We start from the raw sequence: 26,361 nt of genomic DNA, 5'->3' as shown, positions 1-26,361 counted from the left end.
ATCTGTGGATACTTAAAACCAGAGATTAGAGCCATGAATAGACAAGACAGATCTTTGTACAAACTTGAAAAATGCCCCAGGCTTATGGAAAACTTGAAATCTTTTAAAGAAGTAATTGGAGCTGGGTTAAAAAAAACCAAAATGATAAAAGGAACACCTGTAGCTTTAAGAAAAATTGTGTCAGTGGCCATTGCTAAGCAACCACAACAGTATTTTTTAAGCTTTGGATTCTGTCAGTAAAATGTAGGGAAAGGGGCAGGGCCTTTCCAGGGCTATTCTGGCCTTTGAAGGAAGACTCATGGGGACCATGCATACCACCAACCACCTAGCTACTTACTACCACAAGACTTACATGACCCACTCAGGACTGTCTGCTTGCTGTTATTCAACAATAGCCACTCCACGATAGCCAGTGATATGTAGTGCTTAGTATTTCAGAGTAGGATCAGGGAGACCCAGGTTCAAATCTCCACTCTGCTGTGGAAGCTCACTGGGTGATCTTGGGCCAATTATACCTTCTCAGCCTAACTTCTTTCACAGGGTTGTTGTTAGCATAAAATAGAGGATAGGAGAACCGTGTAAGATGGTCTGGGCTCCCATTGTGGAGAAAAGTGGAGTATAATTGAAGTGACTAAATAATAAATATAGCTGAAGATGGGGGGAAGATTAAAGGTAAGTTGGTTGGTGTGTGGAAGGGAGAGAAGGAAGCAGGGAAAGGGGGAGAGTATGGAGGTTGCCAGAAGGAAGGAAAGAAGAAATATGCGAGGAAGGGCATATAGGGGAAAATTAGGTGGCCCCCCAAGCCCTTGGGTGTTCCTGACCATGCAACTGGGTCATAGCTTTCTCAGGTGGAGGCTGCCAGGGGAGGGAAGGAAGGCTGGAGAGAGAGGGGCACATAAAGGTAGGTTGGCAGGAGAGAATAAGGCAGGAAAAGGGGAGAGGCTATGGGGGCTTTCAGAGAATGTAAAGAGGAAATAATGTGGGAGGAGAAACTGAGATGCCCCCCTGCAAATTCTTGCTGGTTCCCCACTAGTAAAATACATATAAGAAATAACTGGTAACTTAGCAATTATGTGTGTGGACAGAGAACCTGAAAAAAATGACATTTCTATTGGCTTCTATTAGTTTGGCTCATCAGTAAATATGAGATAATGTGGGGGAGCAGGATCTGAGATAACATGAAAGCTCCCTTGTTGAACTAAGGTCGACTACTGTTATAAACTTCCTCAAGGTGGGTTTTTATCTGTAGTGTTTTCATCTACTTCCATATTTCTCCTGGCCTTTCCAAAAGTACCCTCAGCTACAGGTTAGGTTAATCACTGTGGTGTCATACCAGTTGATATTAATTTGAAATCCTTTGATCTCCTGACATGTGGAGCTCTTCCAAAAAAAAGTTATAGAGAAGATTCTATTGCATGGGTATTGGAAGGAGCAGAATTTAACACAGCTATTAATTCCTTGCCATACAAGAGCTTGGTCTGGAGACCAAGTCCTATGAGGAAAGGTTGAAGGAGCTGGGTATGTTTAGTCTGAAGAGGAGAAGGCTGAGAGGGGATATGATAACCATCAAGTACTTTAAGGGCTGTCATATAGAGGATGTTGCCGAGTTGTTTTCTGTTGCCCCAGAAGGTTGGACTAGAACCAGTGGGTTGAAATTAAACCAAAGAATTTCCATCTAGACATTAGGAAGAATTTTCTAACAGTTAGAGCTGGTCCTCAGTGGAACAGGCTTCCTTGGGAGGTGGTGAGCTCTCCTTCCCTGGTGGTTTTTAAGCAGAGGCTGGATGGCCATCTGTCAGCAATGCTGATTCCATGACCATAGGCAGTTCATGAGAGGGAGGGCATCTTGGCCATCTTCTGGGCATGGAGTAGGGGTCACGGGGTGTGGGGGGAGGTAGTTGTGAAATTCCTGCATTGTGCAGGGATTGGACTAGATGACCCTGGTGGTCCCTTCCAACTCTATGATTCTATGATTCTTAGGAGCAAGATATCAAATAAGGCTGACATTTGTTTTTTTTCTGTATAGTAAATACCAATTCTGTCTTTCTGTAAAAAGGGGCTTGTAGATCCCCCCCGCATCTCATGTTTGGCATTCTGTGCTGATATTCTTTTAAACCTATAGAAGATAAGGTTAGGTTGTATTTGCTACACTAATTTTCATTTCAGTGACTTTAAAAAAACCTGTCTCCTTTGTTTTAGATGCAATTGTTGGACAAATTTCCTATGGAAGGAGGGCAGAAGGACCCCAAACAAAGGATCATCCCCTTCCTACCAGGTTTGTAAGGTGAACGGCAGGGCTGTCAAATGGAATTCTTGCATAAGGGCACACATATTCATTAATTCATTCATTTTCTCTGTCTCATATAATAAAAGTGGAGTTTCCCTAGGTTAATTAATAAGTGTTTGGGGAGCTGAGCTAACACTTTTATGTTTCAGTTGTGCAAAGTATATTCTGCAGATGCAAGAGGCTTTTTCTGTGGCAGGACATGCTTCTCACGCAATGTATGTGCCACCCATAGCTAAATGGAGTGGTAAGGTACAACCCACTGGGTTTATTCAACCTTGATAGAAGTATATGAGGGCAATGTTTACATTAGTAATGGTTTTGCTGATATAACTATGTTTAAAGAGAAGTGTTATACTCTAGTAGAAAAGTATATTAATTGTCTCCTTAACAGAGCCCCGTGACGCAGAGTGGTAAACTGCAGTACTGCAGTCCAAGCTCTGCTCATGACCTGAGTTCGATCCCAGCGGAAGTTGGTTTCAGGTAGCTGGCTCAAGGTTGACTCAGCCTTCCATCCTTCTGAGGTCGGTAAAATGAGTACCCAGCTCGCTGGGGGTAAAGGGAAGATGACTGGGGAAGGCACTGGCAAACCACTTTATAAACAAAGTCTGCCTAGTAAATGTCGGGATGTGACGTCATCCCATGGGTCAGGAATGACCCAGTGCTTGCACAGGGGACCTTGACCTTTTTTTTTTCTTTTTTTTTAACAGAAGCACCTATCAGATTGTTTAGATCTTTGGGGAAATGGTAACTTGAATGGAGAGCCCGAATTCAAATGAAGATAAAACTGGCCCAAGAATAAAGGAAAGACAGGGCTTGGGCAGAAAGGCTGAGTAGGTGTGTGTGAGAGATGTTTTTTATTGATAGTCTAACAGTGCATTCCTAAGGAGAGTTACTCCATTCTAAGCCTATTCATTTCAATGGGCTTAGACTAGAGTAATTCTCCTTAGGAATGCACTGTAAATATTCTCCCTTCCTGACAAAATTAGGGTGGAACTTGAATGTACTGAAGATTTCTGTGGATGGAAGGGATTTCCATTATTTGAATTTCAAATTTCAAATACCTTTATTGGCATAGTACAATTTACACATCATTTGAATAGGATTCCCATGTCTCCTGATGCAGCCCAAAACACCTCTCTCCCCAAACACAGCTTAGTTGGGGGAAAGGGGATCCCAAGAAACAGCATGGAGTGGAAGTTGGAGGTCTGCACTGTGTGGGGTGGGGGAGATGGATGAAAATCACTCCTCCCCCTTCAGTCTGTGGCAATTTTCCATGGGACCCAAATCTCAATTTTCATACTCAGGCATTATCTGGATGTATGCAATGCAATAACTGAAATAATCTTTTTGATTTTGTTATTTGAAGGCCAAACGAGATGTTATGGTGGCCCTGAGCGCAATCCATTGCTGCCAATACAATTTTAGAGAAAAATTGGCCATTTAAAAACTGTGAAAGCACAATCCTGATTGGCCCTCAGCATGTTCAACGAGGTGATTGGATCCCCCCTCCACGTCTTCTCAAGTACTGAAACAGCAAAAGCCCGGGGGAAGGGACAGGAGCAAGATTGGGCCCTCACAGCATTTTTAGATGGCTAAATTTTTCTCTAAAATGGTATGGGTTGAACCCATGGCTGCTATAACATCTAGCTCTGAGCCTACTATGGCCTTTTCCTATTGCTCTGGTTGACTGACCATTGTGGTTACTTTTAGGAGATACATTTTGGTTTTGGTTCCAGCTCTTCCCTGGGTTGTGGTATCAGCAAAACAAAACTGAGTATGGCCTAAATGCAAAGAAAAGAGTTTGGTATGCAGCTTTGTGTGCCAGCAGAGTGGGATGGGAGGAGCAGAGAAGCCAGCCCAACTGACGGTGTCTAAAACTTGGAAAAACAGGAATTGCAGTTTGGCTGCACTCAGTTGCTGAAGCATCCCGTCCTGTTTTTGGAAGGTAGAGGAAGGTTCACTTCCTGAAAGGTTACCCTGGCTGGTCCGTTCTGCTTTCTTGAACTCTTCCCTTTTCTTCCAGAAGCTAAACTGTTAAAACCTTTCTTCTTCTTTTGTTAGATGGTTTTTACACAAGAAAGCCTTTTTAGTGGTGAGACAGTTTGAAAAACTCAAAGCCGACAGCCAAAGAATTGGCTGATTTGTTCAAACCAGTCTGATAGTCAGCACCTCCAAGTCCATGTATGCTTCTTAGCCAAGGGTGTGTATTTAGGGTTACCTGGTCACAGTCCTGTGGTGTCACCACCCTCTCCACAATGTTACACTCTCCTTTAATACTTGCCAGGCATCCTAGATAGGCATCATGATCAAAGGGAATAAAGAATCCCAGAGAGGCCCAGGAGAATCAGCATAATCTGTCACACAGACCCTTCCATCAGTGTTACCAGCAGGGTGACCAAGACTGTCCCAGGCCAGAAGCCAGATTGAAATTGGTCTAAATAATGCATATTATTCAGGAACGCCTGGAGTCGAACTTCTGATGCCTGTCTAACCATAGCACTCAAGCTGCAAGTTTTAGGCTGGTTTATAACATTTCATAAGGGATTTGATGGTAGACAGTGGCAAAATGTGAGAGAGACAGAAGTGCGTCGGAGGAAAAGTCTCTTCCGTGCCTCCCTTTGTCCTCTAGACTGGTTTGGAAATTCAAGCAGGGACGGGGAAAGAGAGATGAACAACAGAATCCCCCTTTTTTTTGCAGGTGGGGGAGACATCCCTCTGACTTCCCCTCTTCCTGATGCGGCCTCATTCCTAGGGGCTCAGATGACACCTCTCAAGGGATCAAACATGTTTTCAGATTTCCAGCTGCTAATCCCTGTTATAGAAAAACTGGGCCTGTCTCTGTTCCACCTTCCCCCTCCCCCCAAAAAAACAGTCCGATCTGGTAGTTTGCTTTTTCTGCAACTCTCTCACATTGGCATGCTAACACTGGAGTTTCGTTACCAACATCAGGATATGGCTTCTGCTTTCTGTTTCAAGTATGTTGCTTTCTGGGAAGCCCTCATTGGTAACATTATACATTGTGGTTTCTGACATCTGAAAAATGTTTCCATGTATCCTGTCCATCCAGCTGCCTTTAGCATTCTTCACAAACCTCTAACACATTTCAGATTTGGGGGCCTTTGATAGAAATCAAGGATATGTTCAGTTCAATGCACAAGGTATTTTTCTAGGTAGGGCAAACAGTTTGCACAGTTGACGTTCAGGTGCTTGCCTTCTCCCACCCCTCACCGTTTTTTAAATGGAATTTTGTTTTCCAGGTAGGCCTGTCTTGCATAAGAGTAGGCTTTGGGCTTTAGGTTTTAAACAGACCTTTAACTTTAGCATAAAACTGTGTCTGCAGTGGAAATCATTTCCCATTTATCCTTATACTTTTTTTACAAATGTGAATTAAAGATAATGAACAGTAGCAGTGTGAAGCTATTAGTGGAGAGCTGTATAGCCATCAGTTAGAGGCAAGAGCATGTGTCTTTTCTTGTCTGTCTGAGTTAGAGCTCCTTTTGTGTTGTGTACTAGGGTTTGGTGGTTCAGGCTAGGAGCATATAAAAGTTGTCGTCTGAAGTTGTGAGACTGAAAAATTCCATTTCTTGCAGCTAGTTTGGAGTCTGTTTCTGGCTGCTTACTATGGCCTTTTATGCATGACTGTTTCCCTCACGGTCATCCCCCCCCCCCGACTACTTCGGGGCTTTGTTTTGATTATGCATGCATTTTCCAACTGTCTGAGGTCACCTTGCTCTCATCACGCGTTTCGCCCACGTCTTCTGGATGTTGTTTTGGCCAGCATCCAGAAAACGTGAGCAAAACATGTGGAAATGCGCGGCGAGACCGAGGCGACCTCTGTCAGTCGGAAAATGCAGCATTAATCAAAACAAAGCCCCGAGGTAGTTGGGGGAGGGGTGACCATGAAGGAAACAGCTATGCATAAAAGGCCTGTACGTTTTGTAGTCAACCGATCCAGATCAACCTCATGTCATTAGTTTGGAGATATGGGCAAAATACTTACTCTTATAACTGTGCAAGATACATCTGACATGTGGTGAGAATGAGCTCTTTAGGATAGTCAGGAAGTTGTCTCCATGAATCATGAGGACTGCTCAAGTAAATTACACAAACAGCTCAAATCAGCCCAATCTCTGCTCCTTCAGTTGTGGGTTTTTCTGCCTACCCCAGTGTTTTTCTTTTTATCCAGAGACTCTGACATCCTGGGAAAATGAAACACACAGTACTTATTTGAGACAGGAAATAATCAAATGTCTTTCCTAGCCCAGAGCTGTTTAGATACCCAAACTCCAAAGGTGAGCTTGAGAGCTCTGTTAAAGCATGAATAAAGAGGAAAGACAGTATCTTAGGGGCTATGCAGCCCCCTGATTCTCAAGGCAAAACACATTTAAACTAAATATTATTTTAAAATAAATAAAAAACAAAGTAGAATGAGGGGCTATGTTATTTTCTGTAGCATAGAAATTAATCACAGAAAGAACACACTTTCTCTGATTATGCCAAGATGATGCTTTTGAACAGTGAGAATGGTTACATGCTAATTCCTCTCCCACCCAAGCTCTACTTATGATTAATTAAGGTTCATGGAGATAGTTGGTGAATAATTCCAAATGGTGGAGAGCTAATTTAGTAATTGTCAACATCCCCAGACTTTTCCAGAAGTTACACAATAGATTGACAGTCCCATTTTCCCCAGGCTTACAGGAGCATAGTGCAGGAAGTGGTGATTTGATAGGATATTGATCAGGTAGGGAAAGTGTCTAAGCAAATGCCATATGCACAAGAAGGAAGTGTTATTTGACCCTTTTCATTGAAAAACTCTGACATTATTCTTCTAAGCTATACCAACCAGATGTTGTTAAAATACTCTTGGTACTCATGCATTGAGTGTTCTGTTTAAAGCGCAGTCCAAAATACAGTAAGACCCTTCAAAGCCCATTGACTTTGATGCGCTTAGAAGAATGTAACTGGTTAGGACTGTACTACTGATCTAATAAATGTTGTATGCAAACCTCACTATTCCACTTCTAAGAGATTCCAGATTGTTTCCAGCATTTAGAGAGAGAGAGAGGTGCAAGAACCAGGAGGAAAGTAGGTGGTCATTAGATCTGAATAAAGAATCTTACTCATTTAAAACAGAGGTTGCAGAGGTTCCCTCCTCTGGGGGTGGGGGTGGAAGAGTATCTTGCCAAGCTATAGGAGAATTTTTATTGAAGTCTGTCCGTTTTTATAGAATCAGTCTGCTGTGCCTTTTGTTAAGAATTTAATGTATCATGTATCTTCACTGAATAAGTAGAACTAGCCCCTTCCTGGAGAAACGATGAGTGGCTTTGCATACCATGAATGGGGATGTTTATTTGCATGTGGTGTTTGCACTGATTTGCATGTTCATATGTGCATACATCATAGAATAATGTGTACAAATTGCATAGTATATCCCCTGCTTCTCCAGCATGATATATATCCCAAATTATACAATGCTAGGGATGTCAGCAAAACCTTGCATACTGACAAAGCAACTCCTGCTTAAACTGCTGAGGACCAATATCACCGTTGGTATGAACACTTTTTTGCATGTTAGTTTGAATATAAAAAAGCTGCTGCCATGACTGTAAATGCAGCAGTAAATTATTTTGCCTAGGTGAGGCGAAATAAATAGTTCCACACTTTTCCAAATGTGTTTTTAAAATACTTGGAATCCTTGCAGGGCGAAGGGGAGGGCTGCCAGAGGGTGATGCAAAGGAGGAGACCCCCCAAGAAATGGAAAGCCAAGAAAGAAACTCCTCCAGGCTAGTCATGCATAGATTCTGCCAAATCTTTCAGGAAGCGGCTTTTATAAGCAGAACTGAGTCTTCCAGACTCTATATATCCATGGTGATCCAGAGTCTATTCCCACTGGTCTTTCACAGGAAGGGCTACACAGGGATGCATGGAAGGAAAATATTGCCTGAAGCTGAAGCTTTTAACTTTGGCTGTGAAATTCATTTTGGGGAAGCTTAAAGTGAAGACTGTGCCAGATTCCCAAGGATAAATGTATGTTGGATAGTTATCTGCTTTTCCTCCCAGGCTGTACTGCTTGATACAACTTTTCAGTAGTACCTTTGAACCTTCCCCACAAAACCTTGGCAAGTTACGGTGCACATATGTGCTTGCATTTCTATTTCTCTGGTAAAACCACTAGTACAGCTAAATGTCTTCCCTGGACACTGCAAAATATTAAATTTGAGCCAACACGGTTAGAATGCTGATGCCTTCTTTTGCATCTTCTGGGTGTCTCTTCTACTAGTAGACTAGGGTCTTTTATGCATGGCTGTTTCACTCGCCGTCACCCCTCCGACGACTTTGGGTCTTTGTTCCCACCATCAGAGGTCACCTTGCTCTTCCCCTGCGTTTCCACGTGTTTTGCTCGGGTTTTCAAATTCGAGATAAAATGGGTCTCTGAAAACGCGGGCAAATGCGGGGAAACGGGGAGAGCAAGGAAATCTCTGACGGTCGGAACAAAGACCCGAAGTAGTCGGAGGGGTGACGGCGAGTGAAACTGCCATGCACAAAAGACCAAGGAATCTCATCTTTCTCGCTCTGGGAGAGGAGGCCATCTTCAAAGTGGGTGTTTCCTCTTCCTCTTGTTCCGGGAGGCAGGACCTAAAATTTTAACTGCCTATCCCTGGAGGGAACGCCCCCCGCTCTATTCAGTCTTGTTCCTGCCTCGCTCCGGGAGAGCAGTGTACTCACAGCTCTCTTCTCCGAGCTATAGAACAACTTATTTTCTTACTCTATTCTTATTCCTATCCTACCTTAGTCTATCAAAAAAAAAAAAAAACTTCTATCTTTACTCTGTCTTTATTCTGTCTTCTGAGGCAGGGCAGGGTAAGAGTTTTTTCCTTCCCGCCAAAACAAAATGGCGACCGACCGTCCCGATAACTTTATTTCTGAGGGGGACTTGGACCCGGGCCTACTCCAGGCTATTCCAGACGCTCGGGATCCGCCTTTAAACAATCACCCCGGTGATTCCAAAGGCAAAGCAAAGAAGGCGACGAGCAAACGTAAGAGGGGCTCCTCTCGGCAGGGAAGCGCTAAACGCCTCCTGTCCGCCGCTCGCGCCTGCCTATCGACCGCGGGTAACCCCGCTAAAGGCGAGCTCTCAGCCTCCAGAACCGGGAACGGCCGCTATCCCCTCTACGAGCGCACAACCCATGGATCTGGCCGTAGGCGTCTCGCCTCAGCAATTTCCCGGTCGGAGTTCGCCTGATGCTGGTAATGTACTCCCCCCTCCCCTTCCCTCCCAGTCGGCCGTGGGCGAAATTGCCCTCCTCAGAGCGGAGCTAGCGTCTTTAATTAAGGACGCATTCACAGAGGGTCTAAGAGCCGCGCAGCTCTCCTCCCCAGCCCCTTCACTTGCCGGCTTGCAAGACCCCAGTCGGGACCTCCACGCTTCCCGGGGGAAAGATCAAACGGGCGGGGGACAACAGACTGGCCCACATTCTTTGCAGGGGATAGGCGGTTGGCCTACTAAGGCAGCCTTAAAGGCTACCTCTTCTTCTCAGCCCCAATTAGCAAGGCAAGAGACATCACCATTCTCCTCTGACAACGATGCCTCTGATAGAGAGGAGGGCGAGTTCTCCTCTGAAGGAGAAGACCCTTCCCCCAAACAAACTAAACAAACTAGGCTTTTTGAGGCTGAAGATTTTCAGCCATTTTTAACAAAGGTCTTGGCTGCATTAGATCTTTCTGATGATCCTACACCTTCTCAAGAGAAAAAGAAAGGGGCAAAAGAGTTCTTTCACTCCTATACTATTACTGATAAGGTGGTACCTGTACCTGATTATTTTTTGTCTTTGTTAAAAGGGGAATGGGATAAGCCCATGGGGGGAAAGCAGTTCACTCAGACTACCAAGAAACTATATAACGTAGCTAGTAATACTGCTGATCTGTTAAAGATCCCCCTAGTGGAAAGCCCCATCACTGCACTACATACCTCCGACACAGTCACAGAGGAAGGCTTAGTGTCCATAAAGGATCCTGCAGACAGAAAGACGGAGCTGGCATGTAAAAAAGCCCACGAAGCCTCAGCATTAGCCATTAACTCCTCCATCACATCCGCCTTGGTGTCCAGGGCGGCTATTGTCTGGACCAGAAAGCTAGCTAAATTGATTCCAGAAGAGGATAGAAGCGCTATGGAAGGAGTATCTAGAATTCTTAAGGCAGTCTCCTTCCTGGCTGACTCTACACTGGATACCATGTGTTTCTCAGCTCGGGCTCCAGCTACCGCAACAGCTGCTAGGAGAGCGCTTTGGCTACGCCCATGGCAAACTGAACATAGGTCTAAAGCAGTATTAATGGGGTATCCCTACGAAGGAAAGAAATTATTTGGGGAGAAGTTGGAAGGCATATTAGTGGAATCAAAGGATAAAAAAGAAATACTTGCCCAGAAGCCTTCGTAAGGAATCTAAGGTGAACTCTAACCCTACCTCCTTTCGTCCCTACCATCCATACTCACGTTACAGACCAGAACAGAAAAGAGGCCAATGGAATTACGGAAGGGGATCCTTTCGTAGGGGAGGGCGATTTCCTAAAAATTCCTCCAGATCCCAGCATTTCCAAGGTGACAGAGGCAACAAGTCCTTTCGTCAACCAAGACAGTGACGCCAGACGACAACCTGTGGGGGGCAGACTCAGCCTCTTTCACAACCAATGGTCAACTATCCACACAGACCATTGGGTGTTACAAACTGTCATCTACGGCTATCGAATTCAGTTCTACAAAAGACCACGAGATTGTCTAGTAGTGTCTCCTGTGTCTCGCCAACCAGACAAGAGGCTCAGAACTATGGCTGCCATCCAACATCTATTGGAGATCAAGGCCATAGAATATGTGGTCCCCTCGGAACAATCGTCGGGCATATATTCCGTCTTCTTTACTGTGCCAAAAAGAGACGGGGGATGGCGGGCCATCCTCGATCTGAAATACCTCAACAAACATGTCACTTACCGACGCTTCAGGATGGAGACTCTTCACTCCATAGCAGAGGCCTTAAGACCAGGAGACTTCTTGACTTCTGGACTTAACCGAGGCCTACCTTCACATATCCATTCACCCAGATCACCGACTCTTCCTCAGGTTCCTACACAACGGTCATCACTTTCAATTCAGGCCCCCCCCTTCGGTCTAGGTTCAGCCCCACGGGTCTTCACCAAGGTCCTGGTGACCTTGGTATCCCTAGCGCGTCAGGAAGGCGTAAGGATCCACCCATACCTCGACGACATTCTGATTTGTTCGTCGTCAAGGGCACAAAGCATCCAGCACACAGACATCGTACTCAAGCTGTTAGACGACCACGGCTTTCTAATCAACCTGAAGAAAAGCCATCTTACTCCCACTCAACATCTTCGCCACCTAGGGGTGTACATCGACACCATCGACAACTCTCTGGTCCTTCCACCCGACAAGATCCGCAAGATTTGCAATCTTGCGAAGAAAACTATGAAAGCTTCCACAGTCCGCCTCATGACTATGGCAAAGTTACAGGGCCTAATGATCTCATGCATTCCGGCTGTTCAATGGGCGCGACTACACTCCAGACCTCTCCAATGGTTTCTCAAGACTTATCAGAAGGATATCCTGATAAAGAAAAACAAGTCTATCTTCCTATCTGCCACGACAAGACGCAGCCTCAAGTGGTGGACCATACCTCAAAACCTCCAGAAAGGGGTCCACTACATACGACAAACGCCGTTGCAGCTATTCACGGACGCATCTCTATCGGGATGGGGTGCCACCTTCCAGGGTCAACCAGCACAGGGCTCATGGTCACTTCAGGAAAGGCGAATGAACATCAACGCCCTAGAGATCCGTGCAATTTATTATGCCCTCCTGCACTTCAAACATCAACTGACTGGGTCAGACCTACTAGTGAGAACGGACAATGTCTCCGCCAAAGCTCACCTGAACAAGCAGGGGGGCTCCCGGTCCTCCATTCTACACAAGGAGGCCCTAAAGATTCTGTCCTGGGCGGAGACAAATCTCTACTCCATCACAGCGGAGCACATTCAGGGAGTCCTCAACGTCGACGCAGATTGGCTCAGCAGACAAACTCAGCGAAGCCGAGTGGAGCCTGAACAAGGACGTTTTTCATCTTCTGACAACACATTGCGGCATGCCCTTAGTAGATCTCTTTGCATCGAGCAAGAATCACCAGCTTCCAAGGTATTTCACCAGGTACATCCAAGTGGGAGCAGAGCAGACGGATGCCCTCACAGCACCCTGGCCATCGGGTCTTCTTTATGCCTTCCCTCCTTTCCTTCTTCTTCCCAGAGTCCTCAGACGAATCAACCTCCTTCAAGCCACAGTCATTCTGGTAGCACCTTACTGGCCGCGTCGCCAGTGAGGTGGTGTCAAAGAAAACAGCTTAATCCAATCAAACCCACCATCTCCAACATCCTGACCTTCCTACAGGATGGACGACAACAGAGTCTAGCTCCAGCAACTCTGCGTCGTCAACTAGCGGCGATTGCTACCATTGTCCCAACAATATCAGGTTATCCACTGACCAAACATCCCCATATTAAAGCCTTTCTGAGGGGACTTACTCTAATCTCACCTCCAGCTAAGCACAGATTTCCTACCTGGAGTTTACATACTGTTCTAACAGCCCTTACTCAACATCCATTTGAACCCTTAAGGAACATCTAATTAAATCTGTTAAGGATGAAAACTCTATTTTTGACGGCTGTAACATCAGCTAGAAGAGTTTCTGAGCTGGGAGCCCTATCGGTTAGGCCAGGTCTTTGCACATTTCACAAGGACAAGGTAGTCCTTGTTCCTGACCCTTCCTTTATACCGAAGGTCAACTCCCAATTTCATAGGGATCAGGATATCGTTCTACCCTCATTCTGTCCAAAACCAAAAACCCCAAGGGAAAGAACCTGGCATACCCTAGATCTTAAAAGGGCTCTTCATACATACATTGACCGGACAAAACACCTAAGAGTGTCAGACACTCTCTTTATCAACCTGACAGCCCCAAACAAGGGCAAGTCCATGTCCCGTGCATCCATCAGTCGTACAATTACTAACTGCATCACTCAGGCTTACAAATCAGCAAAAATTACTGTTCCCTCAGGTCTGACAGCACACTCTGTTAGGAGTGCGGCCACATCAGCGGCTTTTAATCGCAGAGCTCCTATTGAGGAGATTTGCAAAGCCGCAACGTGGTCTTCAATTTCCACCTTTGTGAGGCATTATAAACTTAATATTTATGCCTCAGCTGACGCCTCATTTGGAAGGTGTGTTCTTCAGAGCATTCTCCATGACGTCTGATCCCGCCCGGGCAGGGACAGCTCTTTTAAGTCCCACTCTGAAGATGGCCTCCTCTCCCAGAGCGAGAAAGAGCCTTGGCTACTCACCGTGAAGGCTTCTTCTGCTCTGGGATACGGAGGCCATCTTGCCCGCCCAGACGTCTAAATATTTTTGGAAGATGACACACAATTGTCAATAATAATCCTCTCAACACAAGTTTTTTCAGGTTGGGTTGCAAGTTCTTTATTAGTATTGTTATAGTTAAGATTACAAGTTTAAACTTATTCACAGCATTTGTTGTTAGATCTCTTCTTTTTTGCTATACCGTCTATTTCTTCTCTGTATAATGGTGACACTCCTTGCTCGGAAAGTCTTTGACTGAATAGAGCGGGGGGCGTTCCCTCCAGGGATAGGCAGTTAAAATTTTAGGTCCTGCCTCCTGGAACAAGAGGAAGAGGAAACACCCACTCTGAATATGGCCTCCGTATCCCAGAGCAGAAGAAGCCTTCACGGTGAGTAGCCAAGGCTCTTTTCCTGTTTCCCTCTTACAGATAGTAGTAATAATTGAATCACACAGCGTTCTTGAATGTTTAATTTACATGTGCTTGTAAAACTTGCAACAGCCCTGTGAAATAGATCAGTATTCTTCTAAAATTGCAAACTGGAAAATGGGGTTTATCCTGAGAGGCAGTGGCTTGCCTAAGGCCTCCTGATGAGAAGATGTTTTGCTATATCAAGTGGGACTCATCCAGTGATGACACAGGCCCAGGAGGCAAAGATGGGTGTTGCTTATACCCACTGCCTCCGTTGTGTCACCATTTGCTGGCAGCAAGGTTAGCCCTAGCAGTGCTGTGAGTGCCAATGAAGCTTGTTTTTGAACTCAGTTGGCAACAGCATGGGTACTCCTAACCTTGTTGGTGGAAGCAAACTGAGCCCCAGAAGCATATCGGCTCCTAAGGACCTGGCCAGCAGCGGCCCAGGAAGCAACAAGGAGTGTAAGTCATGCTGTGGGACACAGGCAGGATGGTGCTGCTGCAGTTGTCTTGTTTGTGGGCTCCCTTAGAGGCACCTGGTTGGCCACTGTATGAACAGACCACTGGATTTGATGGACTTTGGTCTGATCCAGCATGGCTTTTCTTATGTTCTTATGTTATGTTCCTATTGTCTCCTCCCATGCCACCATTGGCTAGGAGGAGACAGTGGTCATGGCTTGCATAGGCCCCAGCATTGTATTGACACCCTCACCTCGTTATGGTACCCAAAGTGGCTGCTTGGGTCACTTGTGCTAAGAACCTGCTTTGCCACCCGGTGAGCTAATGGGGGTATTTGCTGGTTCACAGCTCAGGCCCTTTGCCACTGTAATGGCACTAGCTTTCTTGGGGAAATGGAATGATCAGTGGGCTTGTTAGTAAGGCATTAATCTCCCCTGCTTGGGTCTGTCTGTCTCTATTCAGATCCCCTTTTTATTTGTTTGGCAGGAGATTGCCATTTCACCTTGTGTCACAGAGCCACGGTTCCCTGAAGGAATTTTAGTTCTTATTGCATTCCCACAAATGGCGGAGAATGTCCTGGGTCCCTGTTCATTGCATTTGGCCTGATATTTTGTCCATTATTTACAAGGTTAGGTTGTACATTTAATTTGATGTTGCCAGGGGGCTTGCTCCAGCAGTTGTGTAGCAAGCACTGTTTGAAGCTCTAGCCATCGTGAATACCTGCCAGGTCCTGGCAACTAATTTTTTCTTCTGGAAAGAGATTATGTGCATATGGCTAAAAGTGAACCGTGGAGGCCAAAGCTAAAGAGAATCTGTATGCAATTTGAGAGGTGATAAAAAAAATCAAGTTTCTTTCGAAGGAGTAATAGGAAAAAATAGGGAAGAAATATGCTGAACTCTACAAAATTCCAGTCAAAGCTGTGATCTGTCTCTACTTGTATAGGACGCAGCACTCTTGCAAAAGGGCAGAATTCCTGCTTTTAAAAGGCAGTATTACATTTTAAGAAGGCGTAAGAAGAGCCCAGCTGGATCAGACCAGCAGTCCCTCCAATCCAGAACCCTGTTTCACATAGGTGCCAACCAATTTCCCTGGAGGGCCACAAACAGGGCACAGAGGCTAAGGCATAGAGGCTAAGGTAGTTGGCATACCCACAATCCTTCCTGCTGCAGCTCTGCCCTTTGAGTTTCAGCAGAGATAGGGCTTTCTACTCCAAAATTTGTGTCATCTGACAACAAATCCCATTATTTCCTGTGAAAATCTTCTAGATGGCAAGTTTATCTCACTCAGCCAGCGTGGTGTAGTGGTTAAGAGCAGTGATGTGGAGCAGTGACGTCTGATCTGGAGAACCGGGTTTGATTTCCCACTCCTCCACATAAGTGGCGGAGGCTAGTCTGGTGAAGTGGATTTGTTTCCCCACTCCTACACACGAAGCCATCTGGGTGACCTTGGGCAAGTTACAGCTCTGTTAAAGCTCTCTCAGCCCCATGTACCTCACAGGGTGTCTGTTGTGGGGAGGGGAAGGGAAGGTGAATGTAAGCCGGTTTGAGTCTCCCTTAAGTGGTAGAGAAAGTCGGCATATAAAAACCAACTCTTCTTCTTCATCATTCTTATGGGAGAGCAAAAAGAGGATGCAAAGTAGCATATTGAAATCTTCCTGATGAATAAGTGCATAAAACTGGATTCGAATGTTTGAATGCCCTCTTTTGATTAACTTTGGGGGGAAGGCGTGGTTTCCTTGCAATGATGTAATCATTGCTGACTGTGCCGTGACTGGTGTCTGCTGGCTGCAATCTGTGGGGAAGAGTCACAGACATCTCGTTGTTTTAGATCTCCTGGGATGGCTGCTTGTGACTCCTGTCAAATGTGGTAGTTCCCCCAGGCTGTGCCTGCATTAGCAGCTGTTGAAACTGGAATATGGAATGGGGGATTTGGCATTTTTATTGCCATGTGATCTAAGCTATAGGGCATGTTGAGCTGTTGCTTACCTCATTTTGGTCCCTTGCTGTTTCAGATAGATCTGTTAAGGAATTACTGAACTGCTTGAGGTGCAGAAGGAACCCTGTTTGCTTCTCCTGTATACTTATGCCTCTGTATTATCCTTCTGCGGCTTTCTGTGTGAGTGTGTGCTGAGCCTGTGTTGGGCAGTAATAAGAACCGATTCAGCAATTCACCAAGTCAGTTGTCTTGAAGACTGCTTCATAATTACTAGCATATTATCTGTTTGTCTTTCTTTCCCCACCTCCCCTCAACTTGGTTCCTCCTTCTTCCTTTATAGCTCTAAAGCTTAGCCCTGTATTATGACTATAGGATGTTTTCAGATAGAGAAAGTGAACAGAAGTGTCAGATTCAGCCAGTTTGTAAAGACCGAGCGGAGGCTTTTCTTTGAGGAGTTCCTGACTTTGCAGCGTTTGTATTGGATGGGATTTACAAAGAGGACTAGAAACTGGCATGTATGTTGCTTTGTGATTGCTAAAGGGAACCCTTCCCGGTTTGGGCAGGCCTATTCCTAAAAACGAACATGAAGTAGCTCCTTGACCAAACATAGCTGCAGCAGCGTTTGGATAAAAAATAGCCAGAGGCAGAGTGTATGGAACAGAAAACAGAAAACAGAACCTTTATTGGCATTAACAGTAACAAAACAAACATGTAAAGCAGCTAGATATGGATCTAAAAAAGAATGAATACACAGTTCATCGGTAGATATTATAATAAACAATTAAATGAGGGTTCCCCTCCTTCTTTCTTCCTCCTTTAGGACCTTGGCCAGGAACTCGGCTACTTGAGTGGTAACTTCAAAGTTTTTGTCATCCAATAAATGGGCTATGTTTCCAGTAGTCATTGCAATAGTAAATTGAGGAAGGGAGCTAATTAAGCTGCATCGAAGCTGTGTGAAAAGTGGACAGTACAAGAGAATATGTTGTATTGTGTCAGGTTCTTTGCATTGACACCTACAATATCTTGCTTCGCGTGGTATTCCCTTGTATCTACCACTAACAACAGCTGAAGGGAATATATTAAATCTGGCCAACAAAAATGCTCTACGGTGAGAGGGTATAGTTAAGTTAAAAAAATACTGGGCCATAGAGTTTGTTTGATAAGAAAGGCCTAAAAAACGAGGGGAGCAGATACCTTCAGCACCAGCTTTTATTATTTGGGAATCACTGTCCCATATCCTTTTTTGGATTGACCTAAAAATATATAATTCACTGGAATTGGACAAGGAATCAATATCAATCCCGAGTGATCTGATCCTATTTAAGATAAGCCGAGACCATCTAGAAACAGTTGAGTCAGTATGTAAAGCTGCCAATAAACTACTTGGGGGGGATCGAAAATGAGAGCGTAACCAGTATTTGATAGTAGTGATCCAAGCACCAGATTTTATCGTGTGCAGTCCCAGCTCAGCGCACAGAGAGAAATAACAAACAGAGTTTGTGACGCCAAGGATGCGTCTCAAAAAAACTGCCCTGAGACGCTCCACTTCTTTATTAAAACCCTGGATCCAAACTGGGATTCCTTACAAAAGTTGCGGGATCACAGTGGCTTGGAAAATCTGTAAGGCGGCCGGAACAAAATGGTTACCCTTCTTATAGTAAAAACGAGTTATTGCAGCCATCTTATTTTTTGCCAAGGTTAGGGACTGATTACGGTGTGCAATCCATTTTAAATTATAATGAAAAGAGACCCCCAAATATTTAAACGTTTTCACTTGTTCGATTTCTCTTCCCTCAATTTTCCAAACTGATTGCTTCCAAGTCTTAGAAAAGATCAGGATCTTGGTCTTATCAAAATTAATAGATAGAGAATTCCGTTTACAGAATAGGATAAAAGAAGCTAATAAACGTTTAAGACCCATCTTTGAAAAGGATAGGACTGCTGCGTCATCTGCATATAACAGAATAGGGACTTTCTCAGAGCTTAGCTTAGGTGCATGACCATCAGTATTAGCTAAAAAAGCAGGGAGATCTGAAATAAATAAATTAAATAAGGATGGTGCCAGTACACAGCCTTGCTTTACGCCCTTTGTCACCGGGATTTTTTGAGTTAAAAGGCTCCCCTCATCGAATCTAACTTGACAGGTATTGGATGTATGGAGGTTACGTAATAAAAACAAAAGGCGTTGGTCAAGGCCCATATGGCATAGTTTCTCCCATAAAATCTGTCTATCGACTGTGTCAAACGCCCTTTGAAGATCGATAAAAGCAACATATAACTTTCCTCTAGGGAACTTAAGATATTTTTCTGCCAAAAATGCAAGAACTGTGCAATGATCTGTTGTAGAATGATTAGGTAAAAATCCAATTTGCTCTTTCCCTGGGAGATTATGAAGGGCCATCCATTCAGATAATTTCTTGAGGAGATGCTTGGCATAGAGCTTTCCTATAATAGACAAAAGACTAATTGGTCTGTAATTTTCTGGTTTACTGGGATCACCTTTCTTAAACAATGGTATTATGATAGAATTCAGCCACGAATCTGGGAGGATACCAAATTTGTCTATAAGCGTGAAGAGATGTGCGAGTGGCGGGGCCCACCAATCGGAATTACTCCTTAGGAGCTCTGCAAGAATACCATCGGGTCCCGAGGCTTTGCCCAATTTTAAGCTAATAATATGTTTAGAGTGTATGGTTGAAATTATCTTTTATTTCAAATAATCCAGTACCCCAGCGGTCTTGGGCAACATATAACTGAATCTCTAATACTACCCTCTAGTTCCATCCTCACATTGAAGCCACTGCAGCCAAATATTTTTGCCACAGGCAGCTTTATACCAAAATCAGTATCAGCTAGCAGAGAAGCTGGGGAAGTGGAAGAAGCATTAGAAGCACATTGGCAGAATCCAGAGATCTCTGGCCAAAGGGGCCACCAACACACAGTCAAAGAAGACATAATTAAATTGTGGAAATCCCTGCCCCAGGATGTGGTGATGGCTGCCAACTTGGAAGACTTTAAGAGGGGAGTGGACATGTTCATGGAGGAGAGGGCTATTCATGACTACTGGTCAAAATGAATACTAGCCATGATGCATACTTATTCTCTCCAGGATCAGAGGAATATGCCTATTATATTGGGTAATGTGGAACACTGGCAGGATGCTGCTGCAGTTGTCTTGTTTGTGGGCTTCCTAGAGGCACTTGGTTGGCCCCTGGGTGAACAGACTGCTGGATTTGATGGACCTTGGTGTGATCCAAACATGGCCTTTCTTATGTTCTTATGTAAGACATGAGCTAAAATTTCAGTCGCAGCAGATCCACAAGGACACAATCTGTCCAAGTAAGCTACTCCTCAGAATTTGTCCATCAAAACAGCAAAAAATCATTTACCCTAGGCAAGAAAAGCCCTCTGATATTTAGGGACAGTCAGTCAACAGAAATAAGATGGAAGGGTTAAAGAAGGCACAATACAAAAACAACAACAACATACAATGTACTCTATGAGCCCTAGCAAGGGCGGACTGACGATCTAAGGGAGGAGCTGAGCCCAGTGGCTAGAGCTTTCTCCTGGTTGCCAGCTGGAGGTAGAGTCTGTGTCTTGAGGTCCCTCAGGCCTCAGATGTGGAGGGGGAGGGGTTATGATCACCTGGGTCCCCTCCTCCTGTCAGGGTACTTCATGCTTCTTCCTTCCTATCCTCTCTTTGTGCTGGCTCTGAGACAGGAGCAACCCAACCCAACTCCTCCCTGGCCTGAGACTGAGAGTTTACATAGGCCCTCACAGCCTTTACATGCTCCTCCCCATTGCTTCAGACAGTAAAGGCTGAGACCCCACCCTTTCATCCCCTCCTGGCCAATCAGCTCCCTGGCTGGGTCTCTGCCTCTCATTGTGTCCCACCTGTGCATTTCTGCTGGCCTGCAGGAGCGTGATTGAGGCAGCCCAAACTTCCAGCCAAAAACCTGCTCGCCAGCTGAGCTGCGGGCTGGGCGCTAGCCCTTGCCACTCTGGAATGGCTCAGTGGAGCCCCTGGGGAGGCCCACGGTAAGTGGGGGCATCAACTGGGGTGGGGTGCCATGCCACCTCCTGGACGTGCATCATCTACATGAAACGGTACTGGAATCTGACAGGTAGCTAGAACAGGGGGGGTATAAGAATTCACCACAGATAGTGCCCCAGCAAGGTAATTAATATAGAGATTGAATAGGAGGGCTAATAGGCAGTCGGGATTCACCTCCCCTAGACAAAGGGATGTGCTTTGTCAATTTCCCCTCAAGGCGACAATGAACATGGGCAGTAGGACTGTTATACAGTTGTATTAAATATAAAAGTCTATCCCCAATGGAAGGCACGTACAGTTTAGCCTACAGGTTCTCTCAAGGTATAGAATCAAATGTAGCCCTTAAATCCATAAAGGCTACACAAAGTACACCCTTGGAGGGGGGGGGGCTAAATACTTCTCTGCCAGATGGGAAAGAACTAGACAGTGTTCCAGAATGGAATGCCATCCCGCTCCCTCCCTAAAATTCCCTCAGTCTCTAGCCATGAGACCAACTTATGGTATAAATAAAAGGCATAAAGGTTCCCAAGAGAAAAGAGCACACTAACAGGGTAATGGGATGGATCTGACTTACAACTCTTCTTATAAACTGGTATAATAATAGTCTGGAGCCAGGACTTTGGAATGATACCAGTGTCGTTTACTATTGTAAACAAAGCCTCTAAAACAGCACTCACCAGTCTGAAAAGGTCTTTACTAGGTCTGCAGGCAAAAAGTCTGATTCAGGAGCTTTGCCTGGCTAAAGCCGCTTTTTCAAATCTCTTATCTGAACATAAGAAAGACCATGCTGGATCAGACCAAGGCCCATCAAGTCCAGCAGTGTGTTCACACGATGAACAACCAGGTGCTTCTAGGAAGCCCAGAAACAAGATGACTGCAGCAGCATTAGCCGGCCTGTGTTCCAAAGCACCTAATATAATAGGCATGTTCCTCTAATACTATAGAGACTAGGTATGCATCATGACTAGTATTCATTTTGACTAGTAGCCATGGATAGCCCTATCCTCCATGAACTTGTCAACTCCCACTCCCCTCTTAAAGCCTTCCAAGTTGGCAGCCTGGGGGAAGGAGTTCTACAATTTAACTGTTGTGTGAAGAAATACTTCCTTTTATCTGTTTTGAATCTCTCACCCTCCAGCTTCAGAAGAGGACCCCATGTTCTAGTATTATGAGAAAGGTAGAAAAGCTTCTCCTTGTCCACTCTCTCCATACTATCATGTCTCTCCTTAACCGCCTTCTTTCCAAGCTAAACATAGGGCAATTACTCTAGTCCTCTGATCATTTTGGTTGCTCTTTTCTGCACCTTCTCAAGCTCTGCAATATCCATCTTTAAGTATGGTGACCAGAACTGTACTCAGTATTCCAAGTGTGGTCTCACCATAGATTTGTACAAGGGCAGTAGGTTTTGTTTCTATTCCTTGTCTAATTATGGCCAGCATAGAATTTACCTTTTTCACAGCAGCCGCACACTGGGTTGACATCTTCATCAAGAGATCCACTACCACCCCAACATCCCTTTCTTGGTTTGTCGCTGCCAGCACAGATCCCATCAGTGTATATGCGAAGTTGGGATTTTTTGCCCCAATATGCATCACTTTACACTTGCTCACATTGAATCTCAGTTGCCATTTTAATGTCCATTCTTTCAGTTTGGAGAGATCCTTTTGGAGCTCTTCACAGTCCAAGTTTGTTTGAACCACCCTAAATAATTTGGTGTCATCTGCATACTTGGCCTTCTGATGAACAGGTTGAAAAGTACCGGTCCCAACACAGATCCCTGAGGGACCCCACTGCTCACATCCCTCCATTGTGAGAACTGACCATTGACTCCTACTCTCTGCTTCCTATTTTTCAGCCAGCTCTCAATCCATAAGAGGACTTGTCCTCCTATCCCATGACTATGAAGTTTGCTTAGCAGTCTTCGGTGGGGAACTTTGTCAAAAGCCTTTTAGAAATCCAAATATACAATGTCCACAGGCTCATTCCTGTCTGCATGCTTATTGGCACTATCAAAAAAGTCTAAAAGTTCAGTGAGACAGGATCTACATTTACAGAAGCTGTGTTGGGTTTTGCTCAGCAGGGCTTGCCCTTCTATATGCTTGACAATTTTGTCTTTAATAATGCTTTCCATCAGATTCCTGGAACAGACGTTAAGCTACCTGGCCTGTAATTTCCTGGGTCCCCCTTGGAACCTTTTTTATAAATGTGTGTTACATTGGCCATTCTCCAGTCCTCTGGTACAGAGGCTGATCTAAGAGACAGCTCCAGTACTTAAGCGCCTGTACTAGGGGCTAAGTTGGCTAGGAACTGGCAAGTGAGATCAAGGGTGATAGGGAAGCGTCCTGGTGGCCCCAGTGGCATTAAACTGGGCAAAGAAATGGTAATCTCAAACCTCTGCTGGAATACAAGAGTATGGAGCCCATACAGGGGCGAGAAAATGAGATGCAGTAGTCCGGAAAATCAAAATAGTTTTTTAAAAATAAAATGCTACTACAAACTGCTGCCAGTTGTCAGTACAATATTCATTTTCTTGAAAGAAATAAGGGCCTTATAGACAATTTCTTGACAATTTCTGCATCTATGCAGAGCCATGGCAGAATTGTGTGTGTGTAAAGTGCCTTCAAGTCGCAGCTGACTTATGGCAACAGAGACTAACAGAGGTGGTTTCATGGCAGAATTAAGCTGCCAAAAATATTAGTGGGCAAACTGCACCTCCCTCTTTGTTTCCCTGCATTCATCACCAAACCAACCCTTATCGTACCTGAAGGCATCAGGAAGGGAGGGTCTCCTAGAGATCCCAAAACATTCAACAGCGCTGCAAAATTCTGCAGCCCCAGTTGCATCATAAGAACTGTGATAACTTTAGCTTTCAACAGGAGGCAGGACTGGGAAGAAAGGGGAGAGCCTTAGCCTGAAAAGAGGCTGTTTGAGTCCAACTAACTGGTTTAATATCCCTCCTGTTCAGTTTCACTGGTGGACCCATAGGTCTAGAGAGCCAGCGAGGTGTAGTGGTTCGGAGTGGTGGACTCTAATCTGGTGAACCGAGTTGGTTTCCCCCACTCCTACACATGAAGCCACCTGGGTGACCTTGAGCTAGTCACAGCTCTCTTAGAGCTCTCTCAGTCCCACCTTCTGCACAGGGTGTCTGTTGTGGGGAGGGAAAGGTGATTGTAAGCTGGTTTGATTCTCCCTTAAGTGGTAGAGAAAGTCGGCATATAAAAAAAACTCTTCCTCTCCTCCTCGTCATCTCCCCTGATCAAAGAAAAAGGTATAATCCCTCTGGACATCCAACCCCTTGTAGCCATTAAGAATGACCAAACCCTACATCCATGAAAGTTGAGCCAACCTGACTCCTGCTAAATTAGCCTTACTATCTTTTGACCATCTCATTTATAGAACGGGAGGGTGCAGATTCACCTCTCCCCACCAGAAATTAAACCCCAACAAATCCTTATCCCTCAACCCAAGTCTGGCGTTAATTGAAATCCCCACACAGCAAGAGGGAAACTCCAGGGTGGAGGGACATTAAATTATCCAAAAAGGCTTCCAACCTATTCCAACTAGCACCCAGAGTCCTTACAGTGGGATACAGCAGAACATATACCATAACAATAAGCAGTGCCTGAAGGAAGGTGGCTAAAGCAATGGGGGGGGGGCAACTGGGAAGCTGAAACCATTTCACCTCCAAGGTAGTGGAGATGAGGCATGAGATAACAGCTTGAGGTCTGGTTTCAGGGCAGAGAGTATGGTTGGATGAGTAGAGGGGCTGTGGTTGCAGTTCTGTGCCCTACAGAAACTGTTGTGCTGGTTTAGAAATTCTTCAGATGTGGTGGATGATGCAAGTTGTGGTACATTTTTAAATCTTGGGTGACCTTCCATTCAACTCCAAAGTTTGCAGCATTAAAGCAACTCTTTTAACAGACTATGGTTGCTCAGAGATCCTCCTGCACTGTGGAACACAAGTACTTGCAGCCAACTTTTGGAGCAGTACTAAATAACTATTTCTGAAGGTTATCACTACCATTCTGCTCTAGAAGATTACACTGCAGCTTCATTGCACCTGAACACCATTATGTAAGCATAATCTTATACACTGCTCTGTTAAAAAGTGTAGACGTCTGAGATCAGTGGGCAGTAGAAAGCATATTTGATTAGATTGTCTTTTTGAAAGACGTTGGCTTTGATCACTATCCTGAATTATCTGCCCACCTCACAGTTCATTTTTGTAAAGCTTCTTGGAAAGTAATGGCTACAAAAATATTTTGCCTAAAAGAAGCCAGTTTGCATGTACAAACATGAAACAAATTGAGGACAGCTACTACTTTAAGGCTTTTCTTTCTATCTGTGTCAAAACAATGTCGTTCTGAATATGTATGTTGAAAGACTTTGGATTGGCTAATGGATCTACGTTGCTCTCCCAACATCAGCAAAAAATATTGCACTAGAAGATGTGGACTTGTGTATTTTTCCTATTATCTGTGATACTGCTTGAAATGGAAGGCTTTCGGAATAGGGTGGGAAAACACTTTGTATAAATGAAAATTGGAATGAGTGGCAGATTGTTTTCTGGAAGGAGGAAGGCGATATACATTTTAATATTTTATGATGCCAGAGCTCCTGTATCTGCACTGGCAGCTGAGTAGAAGGGATCTTTTTTACAACTGGTTGTCGATTTGGCTTCCTGACGATTTATGTACCTATCTTAAGTTTATCAATTGAAAATATTAAATAGATAATTTGAATTCAGTACAGGCTTTTAAAGATGGTTGAAAATTGGAAGCATTCATGATTGTAAAGCAGTGTTAAAAAAGATTTTTTACGCCCAGGCTGAACAAGCAGTCTTATTTTTTTTTAAAGGAAGTAAATTCTTGATGTTTTCTGTCATAGCTTCACATATATCAGTGTTGTTATGTTTCACACAGTTTTAAAAAAACCTAGAAGAAATGATGTATGAAGCAGCAGCATTCTTTGCACCAGCTTGAACATATAAAATATGTTTTCCACTTTCAGTGGGAATGCTTATACTTTTATATGCTGTTGTCTGCTGCTTTAAAAGAATTCACATTTATGGAGACGTATTGAACGAGTACAATGGGTCTGGATCAAAGCAAACAGCCCTAATGTTCATAAATGTGGTACAGAAATAAGCATGCATTAGCATGATTGGTTTGTGTCAATGGCAAAGGAGATTAACTGGCCGTTTACTTTGATTGCTTGCATGGTTTATGTGTGCATCAATAAGAGAATGCGGGTTATAAATTTCCTTTTAACTACAGTGATTGAGCGAATCTCGGAAAAAAGCCAACCCAATTTCTGTCTGAGTTCTAAATATAGAAAAAGCAGTGCTGACCTTACTTTTACTGGAACATTCAGTTTCTGCCAACTGGGAAGATAAAACAAATTCTGTGGCGATTTTCATTGATGGAGAGGCACATTACATTTATAATGGCCACTGTAGAAAGACCACCAAACCAACATACTTCTCAATAAGGAAACCAGGTATTTCCCCCCTAGGTAATTAATTTTTTTTCCATTTAGGAAAAAATTAGGCAACACTGTACATGTTTTCCATGCAAAGTTGTTTAGCCTTGCCTGATGCTGACAGTTTGATTTAAATGAAGTTGTCCCTTGCCTCAGAGCACTGTGGTGGACAAAACTCCAGGGGAATGGGAGAACTTCGGATCGAAGGGAACGAGAGCACCTTCTGCTCTGTAACATGTTGAAAACTTGCCCCCTGGTTGAACTGTCCATTTTCACTTAGGCACTGCACTAAGTACCGGCAATGTCGGAAGATTGGAA

At 44.4% G+C, this 26,361-nt stretch overlaps 1 protein-coding gene across 1 annotated transcript in view; it reads left to right on the top strand.

Annotated features, from left to right (window-relative positions):
- The window catches only part of SH3PXD2B (SH3 and PX domains 2B), a 155,360-nt gene that overhangs the window by 69,329 nt on the left and 59,670 nt on the right, over positions 1-26,361 (top strand). The window contains exon 3 of the mRNA XM_056851186.1: positions 2,200-2,275. Within this exon, the coding sequence (XP_056707164.1) occupies positions 2,200-2,275 (76 nt within the window). The remainder of the gene's footprint in view (positions 1-2,199; positions 2,276-26,361) is intronic.

The sequence above is a fragment of the Euleptes europaea genome, chromosome 1, assembly GCF_029931775.1.
Source record: "Euleptes europaea isolate rEulEur1 chromosome 1, rEulEur1.hap1, whole genome shotgun sequence".
Classification (NCBI taxonomy): Eukaryota; Metazoa; Chordata; class Lepidosauria; order Squamata; family Sphaerodactylidae; genus Euleptes; species Euleptes europaea.
The sequence above is the reverse complement of the archived record's forward strand: the minus strand, read 5'-3'. Positions and strand labels throughout refer to the sequence as shown.